The 15,826-nt window shown below is 42.0% G+C and overlaps 1 protein-coding gene across 1 annotated transcript in view; it reads right to left on the bottom strand.

Annotated features, from left to right (window-relative positions):
- Positions 1–12,791: 12,791 nt before the first annotated feature.
- The window catches only part of LOC118744986 (arginine/serine-rich protein PNISR), a 32,075-nt gene continuing 29,040 nt past the window's right edge, over positions 12,792–15,826 (bottom strand). Inside the window, exon 9 of the mRNA XM_036478470.1 lies at positions 12,792–14,172. Coding sequence (XP_036334363.1) covers positions 13,139–14,172 — 1,034 coding nt within the window. The 3' untranslated portion in view covers positions 12,792–13,138. The remainder of the gene's footprint in view (positions 14,173–15,826) is intronic.

Below are 15,826 nucleotides of genomic sequence, written 5' to 3' on the forward strand. Positions count from 1 at the left end.
CAACGGCTTTGCGTTTAAATTCTACAACAACGATACAAGAGTTGTGGCAACGGCCAGCAGTCCATTGCATTGCAACGAAGTCGAAAACAGCGTAGATCGACTTGCATACATACATAGCAACGGCTCTCCGGCGCAACGCAAGTGAAATATAGCAACGGCGAGTAGCAGCACAGTAACGAAGTCGAGAACATCGAAGGTCGACATAGGTACATACATATCCCTACAAGAATTGTGTGATGGAAACTAACACATTCTCATTTACCTTACTAACACATGTACAAACTTTGCGTTGGTTAAAAAGGGACAACTAAATAATGCCATAAGTCGGAGGAAGACGGAACACAAATGTTTACATCAGATTTTTCACACTGCCCTATAGAATTTGATAGAAACTTGTAGGTAGCCAGTGACAGAAATCTCTGTCAGTCTTGCCACTCAAATGATTTGTCAAATGATAGTCACTGTTCTTGCAGGGATGTACACAGCAACGGCTCTGCGAGCAACGCAAGGGGAAAATAGCAACGGCGAGCAGTAGCACAGCGACGAGATCAAATATACGAGCACGAAAGTTGGAACGACGCGGAGACAACGATTTGAATTTGCGACAGCAACTGCTTTGTATGCAACAACAACGACAAAAGGCAAACGCAAATACAGACAGTGGTATACCATGAACCAAAAAGACAAGATCACGCGGGCTGGAGACTAGCCCGTTAGAATCGCATTAAGGAAAAAAGTTGAACGATTTTGACATTAGCCGTTTGTTTACATTTCTTCGTTGGTGGTGGCTTTTTACTGCAATTTTCTTCATTTTCGCTTGTGACAACGTGTGTACACAAAAGATAAAGAATAATTTAACCCAACGGCATGATTTATAGAAGAACTTGCATAATAAAAATGATTTTTCATGCGTTCAACAATTTCGCGGTTTTCTCCGTTCTCTTCGTTGTTTACTTCTTACAACAAAGATGGCGTCGAGATTTCGGCAGCTAGAAAATAACTTTTTTCGTTCTTTCCTTCCCGCGTGATCTTGTGTCTTTCGTTCATGGTGGTATACCGAGCAAAGACAATAAAAGAAACAAGTGAGCATCGACAGCGCAACGTCTTCTTAACGTAAAAGAAGGGAAAAAATCGATGCAACGAAAACTTAAAGCAAAGAGGTTGAACTTAAAAAAATAGAGGAGTTTAAGAATAATTTTTGGTAAAGATGAAGGTTAAATTAGAAAGTCTCACGGTCACGGAGTTAAATAAACTTCTACGAAGAGAGAGTTTAACAACAAATGGCAATAAACCGCATAAAATTGCCATGTTAATCGAAGCATTAGGAGGTGACGAAATTGATACTGAAGAAGTGGACGAAGCGGAGCCGTGGCTGTCGTCCATCAACGAATTAAAGGAGATGGTATGCAGCTTGGCGAAGTCGGTGAGTGACATTAGATCAGGTGCACAACCACCAACGCCGGGTGGCAATGTGGATGCAGATCAGATAGTAAGGGAAACTTCGCAGCCGACGACGTCTTCAATTCTGACACAAGCTCACCCCAATATGCACGACATTATTGGCGTGTTACCGGAATTCGATCCCTTGAAGAAGTCGACGTCATCTCAACAGTTCGTAACTAAGGTTGAGCAACTGCAATGTATATACGGTTGGAGAGAAGAACTAATATTGTTCGCGGTGCAGCACAAAATGAAAGGCGTAGCAAGGGATTGGTTAGATGCCCAGCCCGTATTTCAAACATGGGCTAATTTTGTGAGTATGTTAACGAACTGCGGATATTGATAGGGAATTAGCACAACGTAAGCGCAAACATGGAGAATCATTGGTAGAATACTACTATAGTATGCTTGCAATTGCCATACGAGGGTTTTTGGAGGATACATCGATAAATTCATATGTCATCAATGGCTTAAATGACACGCATTTAACGCGGATGCTTTTGGCCATTAATATTCAGACGACTAACGATTTGCTGAGGTCAACATAAAATGTAGCAGTAAATCAACCAGCGATCGTGCAACGACAACCTCAATCGAAACCAGCTGAGATGACGTCCGATACCGAACGCAAGCAGGTAGTTCAGCGGGGACCAAAATGTTATAATTGCAACGAATATGGACATATTGCTGCAAAATGTCCACGCCCATCTAAGAAGCCGCGGTGTAGTAAATGTTCTAAGCCAGGTCACGAGCGGAAAGACTGTAAAGCTGGGGCTAAATCTACAGTTGCAGAAATCAACATGCACAACGATCATTATAGCGTAGTACCTCCAATTATAGAACATATTTTGTTGGGAAGCCAAGAATTCGAGGCGCTAGTTGACACCGGAAGCGATCATTCATTGACCAAGCAGTCAAGTGTACCGGCAACGGTCAAGCGCATACCTATTTTTAAACAATTCGAGGGATTTGGCGGTTCTCGAGTCGAATCAACGGCAATGATAGAGGCTGAAATGAAGTTAGGCAATGAAATGGTACACGCTCGTTTATTCATTGTACCAGATGACGTTCTTAAATACGAAATGCTATTGGGTAGAGATGTTCTCTGTAGCAGTAATAAAATAATGATTATTGACGCGGGAGTTTTACAATTACAAGCTCGCAGTCCAGAAAAGTTTATTGTTAACGAAAGTATTCGCGGAGAAGAACGCAACGAAATTTATAATCTATTGGAGGGGTTCTCGAATTGTTTTGCCGAGGATTTATCGACGCTCGGTCGGTGCAACAGTACGTCAATGAGGATTGAAGTGACAACAGAGAAGCCGATAGTTGGCAAGCGGTATCATGTACCATTAGCACGTCAAGAGGAATTGACGATATTGAACAAACTTTTGGATAATGGAATCATCCGTCGAAGTTCGTCGCCACACGCAGCATCGGTGATCTTGGTAAGCAAGAACAACGGAGAGAGTCGTATGTGTGCTGACTACCGTGCTCTCAACGCGGTCACAGTAAAGAAGCAGTTTCCCATGCCAATCGTTGAGGAGCAGTTGGCAAAGCTAACCGGAGGACGATATTTTACTACGCTAGATATGACCTCGGGGTATTACCAGATACCGCTAGAAGAAGGTAGTAAGAAATATACGGCATTCTTGACGCATGATGGCCTTTTCGAGCACATTGTTATGCCGTTTGGGCTAGTTAATGCCCCCATGTATTTTCAAGAGATGGTGCTTCTACTAATCGCTAATCTTGAAAATAGAAAGAATTATTAGCTACGTGGATGAGGTCATCATCGCGACACCAACGATAGCCGAAGGCAGACAGGTGTTGGCAGAATTTATGAAAGCGGTTAGAAGTACGGGATTGACGCTAAGACCTTCTAAGTGTACGTTTCTGGAGAGTGAGGTGAAGTTTTTGGGTCACATTGTAACTCAAGACGGCATACATCCGGGTACAGAGAAAACCGAGACTATTGACAAGTTTCCGCGACCGAAGACTGCTACGGAGGTTCGGCAATTTTTGGGCCTTACGGGGTTTTTCCGGAAATTCGTTGAACGGTATAGTCACACTGCAGAGTCATTAACCAAACTACTCAAGAAGAACATACCATTTGTATGGCAGCAGCAGCAGGAGGACGCGTTCCAGCAACTCAAGGCAGCCATTTCAAGTAAGCCAATTTTAGTTATTTATGATTTGAACAAACGCCACGAAGTTCACACCGACGCAAGTAGCTGCGGATTAGCCGGCATGTTGTTGCAGGAGGGTGCGGATGGTTGGAAGCCAGTATCGTTTTACAGCAGACAATGCATCGATGCGGAGAAACGATACGCAAGCCATGAGCTGGAAGTTCTGGCCATTGTAGAGGCTATAGACAGGTTTCGGATGTACCTCTTAGGCACGAAGTTTAACGTTATCACCGACTGCAACGCAGTGGCAACTACCAAAGCAACTACACTGCTCCCACCACGAATAGCTAGGTGGTCGCTAAAAATGCAGGAGTATAATTTCGAGTGTGTTCATCGACGAGGGACGAAGATGCAACATGTGGACTGTTTGAGTCGATTACCGACTCTACCGCCCAGCGAGTCGCTGATCGGGTATTGGTGGTGAAACGGGAAGAGACTGATGATTGGATTTATGCCATCCAACTGCAAGATGTAGATCTCAAAGAAATTGTTCATGCGCTTCAAAATTCCGGTTCGTTGAACGCGGAAACGATAAAAGGTGAATATGGAATGCACGCGGTCGACTTTTTAAGAAAATAGGTGACGAACGGAAATTTGTCGTACCACGAGCGATAAGGTGGCGGATAACAAAATCATGCCATGACGACGTGGGCCATTTCGGAGTAGATAAGACTCTCGAACGTATTGCCAAAGACTTTTGGTTCAAGCGGATGAGATGATACGTCAAATCGTACATCGCCGCATGCCCGGAGTGCTGTTTAAATAAAGTAAAAGGCGGGAAACACGAAGGTCAAATGCACTTGTCGGAAATTTTACCAATTCCGTTCAGGTCGGTGCATATGGATCACTTAGGCCCGTTTCCAAGAAGTAAACGAGGCAATCAACATGTCATAGTGCTGGTGTGTGCTTTCAGGAAATACACCGTGTTAGAATCAGTCCGTAACACGAAAACCGCACATGTACTTGCATTGTTGCGGAAGATGATATCGATCTTTGGGCAGCCTTTAAGAATCACCACTGATAGAGGAACTTCGTATAAATCGAAGGAGTTTGAAACCTTTGCTAACACATATGGTATCCAACATGTAAAGAACGCAGTTCGTGCTCCTCGCGCTAACGGTCAAGCTGGACGTGTAAATCGCACCATCCTTGCAGCACTGAGGAGCTCAACAAAGAGTTCAAATGAGTGGGACTCAACTCTTCCTACTATCCAGTGGGCAATAAATTCGCAAAGCAATTCTACAACCAAAGTCAGTCCTAACGAACTGGTATTTAATTTTAACCTACGTAACGTAAGCGAGAATCGAATCATCCAAGCATTGCGTGACGACGCTATTCAATCTGATGAGCAAGAGAAAAGAACAACGATGGAATCAGCCAAAGCTAACATCGAATCGGAGAGACTCAAGTGGAAAAGACGATATGACGAGAAGCATCACCAACCTTATCAGTATCAGCAGGGACAATTGGTAGTAGTCGATAACGTCCCTGGGGTTACAGGCGAATCGCATAAATTAGAGCCGAAGTATAAGGGCCCATACATCGTTACCAAGGTATTAGATACCGATCGATATGTGGTCGAGGATCTACCCGATGCGCAACTCACCCGACGACGATATGCCAATGTATTTTCTAGCGATCATATGAAGCCATGGTGTTCTGCTCCGGAGTTAGATTTCAGCGATAATGACGATACAAGCGATTCTGAAGTCGAGTCGTCCGAAGGGACGAATGTCAGGAGAGGCCGAGCTGTGAGCGACCAAACATCGGATGTCAGTAAGAGAGCAATGCACGAAGCAGCGGGCAGTTCGGCTTGAGTAGCGAAAGTGGCAAGACGTGTGCCAGCAACTTTGATTTATTTTTCTACTTTAAATTATTTATGTTATACAAATTCTCAACGCCTACATTTAAATAAAGGCTCTAAACATTGTTGAAATAAACAAACATTCCATCGCTATTACATCTTATATTTTTATTACTCTTTTATATTATAATTTTTTACACCTTTTTTTAAATTTTGATTTGCCCGTGCTTGCATTTAATGAACTTTTGTCCATGTATTACTTTTTCGGCGATATTTTTGTTGGTTCGGGAAAATACCTCCCGCGCATACTATCATTTCATTTATAAGGCTGTTGCCTGGCAAAGCCCCATACCTAGTATAAAAATTCTACCGAAAATCCTTTGCCTACCATGTTTTGATTTAAAAACGATGTGTATCAGCACTAAATCCACGAATCTATTTTACTTTAATAAAACCATAAAACATTTGAGAAGAAAAACATGTTTGAATATTAATTTTATCCACTTAGAAACTGATAATAAATTCCGCTATGCGCGGGAGTTTTGTTTTTATAATTTCCCAAAGTTATTATTTTTTGGAAATTTATACAAAAGTTCGTTGCCACCACAGGCATTTAAATAAAAAAAATCATAACCCTAGTGTGCACTACCATGGGTTAATAGAGTAGCTACCCTGCAAGAACAGTGACTATCATTTGACAAATCATTTGAGTGGCAAGACTGATAGAGATTTCTGTCACGGGCTACCTACCACCCTACAAGAATTGTGTGATGGAAACTAACACATTCTCATTTATCTTACAGACAGAGACAAATAAATAATGCCATAAGTCGGGGGAAGACGGAACGCAAATGTTTACATCAGATTTTTCACTGTCCTTTAGAATTTGATAGAAACTTGTAGGTAGCCAGTGACAGAAATCTCGTATCAGTCTTGCCACTCAAATGATTTGTCAAATGATAGTCACTGTTCTTGCAGGGACGTTTTGGCATATTGCTAGACTGCTTACTCCCTCTGAGTTCGGCATTCAAATTTGAATCATCAGTGATGTAAATTTTCGACAATTATGTGTGATCAGCCTTGATAGAAATATAAGTCAGAAATGTGCAATCAAATTTGATGTGATGTAATACCCGATCAATCATGACACATCAAGTCTGACATGTTTTCATATCATTGCTGATTACTCACAGTTGATGTAAAAATTCGTCAAGTCTGATCTCTCACGCATGATTAGAAATCTATCATTAATGACACATTTAATACTTATTATTTTTTTTCTTTTATTTTCACAAAATCTTATGACCTAATTATTAATCATTAAAATATTTGAAGTTAAATAATTAATGTCTTACGAAGTAAAAATTCAAATGTTTTTCATAAAACACATACACTTGCGACAGAAATAATAGCTCTGATCCAATACTTTTCGTGAAAAATACTGTAAAACTGCCAAACAGCAAAATTACTCTCTGAAGTGAGAGTAAAAAGTGAGTTAACAACAAAAGGTACGGGAACAAAAAAACCATTTTACAACGCTTTTATCAACTTGCAATGTTGTGTGTCCAGAAACTTTCAATGTTGTGGATCCAGAAACTTTCAATGTTGTGTGTCCGACACCAAAGCAAAGCTTTGAAAAGTTCCTATAAAAAAGCATAGTGCATAGGGCGACAGCTGTAGTGAATAGGGCGAGGTAGATGACATCTAGATGTCGCCCTATTTACTACGTTTGCTACAGCGGAAATAGACGACACGCCATTTCTTTAAATAAAATTAATTGGTGCTCGTTTGTATGTACATACATATGTAAATGCATGTGTGTGCACCTTTCTATTAATATCGTTGAATTATTTTAATATCTATTGCAAAATTTTATTCAGACAGGACTAAAAAGTCGAAAATAAATAATATAAAAAAAACTTTTTAATATACAACGCTTTTATAAATGGACTAAAAAGTAGAAAATAATATTTCTCAGACCCATAGAATTTGTTTGGATAACTTTTGATTTTGAAATTTTAGCAAAAGTCATTATAAACAATCTATGAAATTGAAAATGAAAATGAAGTTTTTTATGAATAAAGATGACAAATTAAATTAAGCTTAAAAAATCTGTACAAAAATATTTAAAAATCTTTTCAACGAAATCGTAAGAATGAGATATTTGATGCTGTTTTTTTTACTTTTTTCAAAGATTGGTTTACGAAAAACTGGAATAACTGGGCCAAAAATGTTCTGATTTAGACTTATGGTATAAAGTATAAGGTATTTTCACACTGTTTTTATTAAACACAGTTAAAAATTTCGGTTTTAATTTTAAACTGTTTGGACTTTGCTTCACGTTACACTTCACGAAAACTTTTTCATAATTAAGAATAAAAAAAACTTGAATTTCATGTTCCGTCTAATGGAGATCGAACCCGGACAACCTTGGTAGCAACCAATTGTATCAAGCATCTTTGCAAACTCAGCTACAGCCACGCATGTAAATGCGCTTTCATATGTTGCGTTTGAATCAACACCACACTTCGCTGTGTTGATGCCGTCAATTCATAAGATTGGCTCTCTCTCTCTCTGAGAGATATATAAAAGTTGCGTTCCAGATGTTTCACAATTTACAGGTTTTACTACGCACTGGATATCCTGCAAGCGCAAAATGTGAACCTCTAAACATCAAAGCTGAATATAGACGTCGACGAGGAGTCCTTCCGTAGCATGAAAATGCAGATGTTGTGGTTAAACTTTAGGTATGACAACGTCCTAGTAAAGCCGTGGAAGCAACGAGCTCCAGAAGATACTGTCCAGACAGCACCAACGGAGAAGGCGACAGCTGACAGAGATATGGTCTTACGATCTCTGCGGCTGTTCCTGCAAAGACAGAGTTACCGAGTCAAGCAACTTCCCAAGATGTACCCTTCACCAAAGAGCTGGACGAGTTAGCAGAAGGCCGGAACCTTCACAGCCCGGGCAGATATTGAGAGGGCCGAAAGCTCTCAGAGGTGGACGAGCCGATGGTCCAGAAGAAATGGCCCATCACGCGGTAGTCTCGGAGGATCTGGGCTTCGTATTAGTGCAGGAGCCGAGAGTTTACAATGGTCAGGTAAAAAGCCTGACGGAGAAATCAAATAAGGTAATCTGGGCCTCTGTGATGCAGTGGTCAGAAGTGGGCACTACCACTCCGCCAGGCCTGGGTTCGACCCAGTTTCCAACCAACATCAAAGAATAAAACATAAAAAGTTGTTGCTAATGGCGATCGCCATTCGTAGGTCCCTCGACTTGGTGTGACAACATCAAAGCGCATGTCATAAATTGTAGGAGAAGCTCAGCCAAACACTATGTAAGTGCCCATCTATTAGGTGCATTCTTTTGCAACCGAGCTACAAAAGAACAGTCGCTTAAATGACGAAATACACGCAAAGAAACAACACAAACTTGGCTATTTATCCGAGTTGAGCCAGGTCGGTTAAAAATAGACGACCTGAAGGGTAGTGTGGTTAAGTGAAAAAACTGCTCTATTGTGAATCGTTAATGGGAAAGTGGAGAGAGAAATTTTTGTTTCCTTATATATGTACGTGACTTATATTTTAAAAAATTATATATATTTCGCAAATACCTCGAATAATTACTCATTTAAATTGGTGCATCTAAATCCGGTTAATTTAATCGCTAAAGGGAAATTTTACGCGAGTTGGGCGTTCTTTTGTCGCTCGCTTACAAAGAAAATGCAACTATTACTCTTACTTTTAATCTTACTTTTGCATTTCAGAGTTAAGCAAAGACATGGTGGCAATCACAAAAGCGACGGATCTTTATGGACAGCCAATGCCAGACATCTTTGTATCGGCCTACTTTGCAGGTAGCGCCGCCATACCACCGGCGGAAGTCATAAGGCAATATCAATGCCCACAACGTTTTTTGGGGCAGCACTAACACCAACAACAGGTGAGCTAATACTAGACTTTATATTAAGTAAAGTCCTTAGTATTTCCAATCTAGGCAATAAGCCCACTTTCATAACCCGGGTACGTGAAAAAGTTCTGGAATTCACTCTTGGAGGTCTCCTCAGAGCCCTCTATTCCCGATCATAACATAATATAGTTTCATCGATGAACAGAGGAACACCCAGTAGGAATTCTAGTAAGGCGAACTGGAACAGTTATCATAGACTACTACAGTCCAACTAAATCACTATAAACTTAGAGAATAGGTGAAGCGATCGGTGGAATTGGAAGCTAAGGTCGACAGCGAAAGCGATGCAAGAGCAAACGCCTATGTACCAAGCTGCCGGCTAGCAGTGCCAAATGGTCAGAAAAGGAATCCTTGTTGGGATTCCGAACTCCCATATCTCTGGACGAAGGTCAGTTAGGCACCCCATTCCGGAGGCGGACAGACTCCACAGAGCAATAGCTAGAGGCACAGCTAAAAGCCATATGGTGACAAAACTCCCAGACGACAGTTAAACCAGAAGCGAATAAGTGATCTAGGCCATAGGAGCGTCGGCTCCAGTAGAGAAGAGAGCGTCGACTTATATAGACTTGTTGAGGAGGATTGGGGGACAGTAAAGCGAGTGCAATGGCGTATAGTCGTTGTGCTGGGTATGAAGTTACAGTTGCACGGCTATACTCAATCCCGACTCTTGAGTCGTCGTTCGCGCACTCTGGGCAACGTGAGCAACCCATGTGTGAGATACGGTAACCAATCCGAGTGGAGCCTTGGGTCACGGCAGAAAGAGAGGGAGCTTTGGTGGCGCCACTCCGACTTATTCGGTTTAAGGGCTCTCTGAAGTCTGCAGCGTCTGTTCACCAGTAGGTGCGGCTGCAAGCGGGTGTCTGTCTTGGAGCAAGCGGCCCGCTGTATAAACGTGTATTCGGTTGCGAATTCACCCCTGTCCCAACGATGGGTTGTGCGCTGGGTTTGGGACCCGCCACGTATAAACAGGTTCCAATGAAAAAGAGAAACAAAGCCTCGGATGAGAACCCCCCTTCTGATGACGACCACGGCAAACGAAATATGGTAGTATGCAGTACTAAGTTCAAGCATAAAAAGATCCATCAAGCTACGTGGCTGTCTCCAGATCGAAAACCGAGAAATCAAATCGATCATGTTGTGATAGACGGAAAGCATGGTGTTCCAGCGTTTTGAACGTACGTACACTCTGAGGACCAAACATCGACTCGGACCACGATCTTGTTGCAACCACGATACGCACCCGCCTCTGTGCAGCAAAAAATTTGCGCCCAAATATCCAAGGAAAGCTTAACGTCGAAAAGCTGCAATCACCGCAGACAGCCAATGCATTCGCTACTCGACTCTTACACCTGCTCTAGAGAGCGCTCTTCAACAAATCGACACATGCGAGCAGTGGAACCACATCTCCCGCTCATTAAGTACCGCCGCCGAAAAAGTAGTCGGATTTCAGCGAGCGCGAAAGAACAACTGGTGCGATGAGGATTGTCAGGAAGCTGCTGACAAAAAAGATGCCGCCTACAGGGCCACGTTGCGGTCGGGCGCAACGCGCGCTATGTGGGACCGCTATAGGGATCTGAAGAGGGAAGCGAGATGTATTTGCCGTAAAAAGAAGAGGCCGAAATACGTGAGTGCGAAAAGCTTGAAATGCTGGTCGACGTGAAGAATGCCCGAAAATTTTACCAGAGAGTTAGGCGACTTACGGAAGGTTTCAAGACCAGGGCACGTACGAAAACCACACTCTATAAGTCACTCATCATGCCCGTGCTGGTATATGGCGCAGAAGCATGGACAATGACAAAATCCGATGAGGCGGCTCTTGGAGTATTCGAGAGAAAGATTTTGCGGAAGATTTACAGGCCCTTACCCGTTGGCGACGGCGAGTCCCGTAGACGATGGAACGATGAGCTTAACAACGGCATGGACATAGTGCAGCGGATCCTCTGGCTTGGCCAAGTCGTTCGAATGGACACCGACGCTCCATCTCTGAAAGTATTCAACCCGGCACCCCCCGGTGGTAGCAGATAAAAAGGGAGGCCCCCATCGCGATGGAAAGACCAGGTGGGGAAGGAATTGGCTTCACTTGGCATTTCCAATTGGCGTCAGTTGGCACCGAAAAGAAACGACTGGCATGCTTTGTTGAACGCGGCCAAAATCGCTTAGGCGGTTACAGTGCCAAATAAGAAGAAGAAAGTGTCTGTTCCCAGCGGTGGACGGCATATGACTGATTCCACTCCAGAAACTCTAGCGGCTCGCTTCATTCCATCCGGACGCATCACGGAAGTCCGCGAAAACTTTCCGGCAGAAGCGCGTGACCACTAAGGTGGTGTCACCGGAGCTGCTGATTTCAAGGCAAATTTGTACTGCTTGTCAAATGATGTGTTTGTTGTAATTTTGTTCTGTGCTGATTGCCAATGTCCGTATAATTTGTTGTAGTTTTTGCTTTTGTTTGTATAAATTCGCCTTGGTTACCACCTACACTCGATTGTGGGGATCCTCAATTTTTAGGTTCGGCAACTGGTAAAACCACATAAGCGGAACAAGTGGGAGAAGCTTTTGAAGACCTGCAACTTCGCCTCTGCTGTGAGTAAGCTCTGGTCGACCGTGACCTGTCAAATCGAAAGAGACGTGGCGTCGATTCAAACCCTACTTTAACAAGATAAATAAAGATGTGCCAGATTAGTGCCCGGCAAGCGGAGTCTTCGTATGCCCCCTAAACCCCACTCAACTAACGCCCCTGTCTCTATGGACTAACTCAGTTGGAGTAGCACACTTCCTAGGTCTCGTTAGTTGAGCTTGACGGCAACGATTGGTAGGCAAGCCGATCTATTCGGCGCTACAGCAGCAACTCTCGACCTATAAATGCCGGATCCCAATAACCACCTATCGCATACACAGAAAGTGGAGACTCCCCCTATGACACCGAGCATATTCCAATCAATCCAATTCAGCTAACATCCACCTACCTTTGATCCGACCTCGTCGAAACAGCTCGTTTTTCGGGCCTACCGTTGGCTGAGCTTCTGATGGACACACAGACCCAGGCGAGGCTTAATAGTGCAACGCCTGTGGGTGGTTGACCCTTACTGCTGCTACAATAACACAAACGTACTCAGATAAAAAGATTATAGTTTGATTTAACAATTAAAGTAGCTTAAGGGACTACAGAAGATTTGACTTTGCATTAAAAAATAATCAGTTTCCCTTGGAAATGTTTATATTTTTATTAAAAGGGCACCTTGAACTGCACCTATACCTATGGCTAGTTCAACGTTAAAATATTGTTGGGGAACTTAATGAAATGTTGCTTTAAAGGGAAAAGAGCTTATCCCGACTTAGGCTACTTTAATTGAACGGCACAGATATATTCACACCTTCAATAAAACACAGCATTATTTATTTATGATGAAGCGTTATTTACTATAGCTGTATTTAAAGCGAAATTCTAACGAGTTAAATATATTGTGCTCTATTAGATCATTCATTAATGCTCAATGCGCTTACTTTTCAAATTATTTTTAAAAAATTTGCGTATTGAATACACTTTGCTAGACAATGTTGTCTTGAAATACAATATTTACCGCTTTTTTGTTAATAAACATAGAAAGAAAACTAAAAAAACACACCTATAGGGAAAAATGTTTGATCATAATACAGTAAAAAAAATATTATATAATGGAGAAAATATGCGATTTCTTCTCTATATAATTAAAAGTTATGCAATAGTATCGCAGTGGAGCTAACGCCTGCGCCAATGCGAGGAAGATGAGTATGTGGAACGTGATCTAGAACGCGAACGTTTTCTCGACGAGCTGTGTCGCGAAGATGAATGCCGAAGGCGGCTGTCATTATCATAGTCATCTTCAAGGCTCGAGTGGCGATGACTGCTATGATGACTTCGATGACGCCCGCGACTTTGGCTTCGGCTGCGGTCATTTCTGTGACTGCGATCACTTCGTTCGCCACGGCGTTCACTCCGTTCATACTCATGTTCGCGCCGATGCTTGGACACTACCGTTGCTGATGTGCGACTGTAGTGACTTGAGTGGTGTGATGTCGAAGATGTGCTGGTCGAAGTTGTACTTGACGTATCTGTATCACCTGAAGAGGATTGTGATATATTTTTGTTATCATCCACTGCAGCGTCATCATCCTCATCGCTAGAATGTCTCGCTTTGTGCTTACGCCGTTTGGTGTCACCATAACGCTCCTTTTCTCGATCGCGTTCACGTTCACGTTCCCGTTCACGTTCACGTTCGTGCTCATGATAGGTTTTGCGTTTCCGCTCACGTTCACGTTCGCGGTCTCGATAACGGTCACTTTCGCTGTCTCTATGATCATATCGACTACTACGATGGCTACGCTCTCTTTCCGAGCGTGATACCGACGAACGGCTACTACTAGCACGGCGACCCTTTGTGGCTTTCTCATAAGCAGCCTCAGCGGCATTTAATAAATTTTTATTTAGCATCGAGACTCCATCACCATCTTCAATAAATGCCGCATTGGCTATGTTGTAAGCGATATGAGGACTTTCATGTGGCATTGCGGAGATTGAGGACGACGCACTGATCGTAGTTCCTGCCACTGGCACCAAGGACGTTGCTGCCGTCGTTCCGATAGGGAAGACCACGCTGCCACTTGAATTAGCATTTGCGTTGTGCATGTTAGATATATATGTGGCAGCAACTGCTGCGGCGCCTTTTGAGTCCTTGTTATCACTAAATCGAGTTGTACGTTCTTTACGCGAGCTGCGATCTCTCTGTCGCTTGCCTACGATTACAAATAAGAGCCAATATTAATTAATTGAAAGTTTCTGAAGTAGAAGCAGATGTAGCAATTTTGAACATTAAAATAAAACCTATTTTTTTTAATAAGTATGTATGTACTACGAACAACCTAAAAACCTAACTAATCATCTTCAAAAAGTGTAGAATATGTAGTCCTTAAAAGGCTATCACAAAGTATTTCGCGCGAATAACTTAATATTCAATACATTTCTTCTAAAGTTACCGATACCGGTGTCTTCCTTGTCTTATTTATACATAAGCCTGACTTATGCTTGTGAAATATAATGGATGATATACATACATACATTGCAGCTCATCACAAAACATCAACTAGCGCTAACCTAACCCAACAGTTCCAGAGGCGGAACAGAGTGATTGTGCATATCATCTGTCTACAACTCTCCCAAATGTGTTTGTCTTCTTCTAGCGGCTAAGCCCAATGACTTTGTATTCCTGTTATATATCTTAAGCTTGTCTTTAAGAAAGTGGTTAGTTTTCTAAAATTTCTAATCAGCCTTTTCCCTGCTATAGGGTAAATGCCTGTGAGATTTCTGATAGATAGTATCTTAAGTAGTTCATATGCTAATAAGACCGATAACAGACGGAACCTCCCTGAGAGTAGCTATTTAGCTATATGATTTAGTTTCCTACTCCCATTTGCGTCGGTCTAGTTCGTAGCATAACTTTCTGCGGATCGGAGCAACTACATTCCTTTCTCTAGAACTCGATCAACAACCTCCTGTTAGGTTATGACAAAAGCACCTTGAAAGTCTAAAAATGTATATAGCGCTACCTCACCGCTCTTAAATGAATGTTATATCATAGTAGATCACTGGAATAGTGCGGTAACAGTTGACCTATAAGTGCAATTGGCATGTCGCCCAGGGTGTAACGGCATTGTCATTAGGCTCATTGATTTCGACAGAATTTAGGATTTTTGCATACTTTGGAAATAGGGTTATGTCAATTATAAGCTTTCCCGCACGAAAAACTGGAGAAGAACCGTCTACACCTGGAGATTTGCACTGTATCGTACAGAATACCAGGTGTATGATTTTTTTTTGCCTCTCAGTTTCCCACAGTAAGTAAGGGTGCGTTCAGAAATTCATCACACCAAAGCATCAGTCTCTTTTATTAGAGCGCTTTTCTCAACTTGCAATGTTGTATGTCCAGACCACCATTTGTACAATAAATGTAGGAAAGCTATTTATGGCAAGTTCTATATATCAACCTAGTATAGATATCAACCTCATAGTAGGCATCATATCAAAGAGATACAACTAGAAGACTCTAGATGTCGCCCGGCCAGAAGAAGTTAAATATTGCGCCTAAATAAATGCACTATTTACATACGCTACAGCGGAAATGGACCACACATATGTACATATGTATGTATGTTTATACTAAACATTTTGCTTGCATAGCCTTCTGTTCTCTTTTCATTGCAAGTTGAATTATTATTTTTTTTTTTGTTGCAAATTTTTGTACAGACAAGACTAAAAAGTAGAAAATGAATAAAAAAAAACTTTTTAATATACAAGGCTTTTATAAATGGAATAAAAATTACAAAATAATATTTCTCAGTCTAATAGAATTTGTTTTGATAACTTTTGATTTTGAAATTTAAGCAAGTCATT

Source organism: Rhagoletis pomonella, unplaced genomic scaffold (assembly GCF_013731165.1).
Source record: "Rhagoletis pomonella isolate Grant_MI unplaced genomic scaffold, Rhpom_1.0 Rhpom_scaffold_00001, whole genome shotgun sequence".
In the NCBI taxonomy this organism is placed as follows: Eukaryota; Metazoa; Arthropoda; class Insecta; order Diptera; family Tephritidae; genus Rhagoletis; species Rhagoletis pomonella.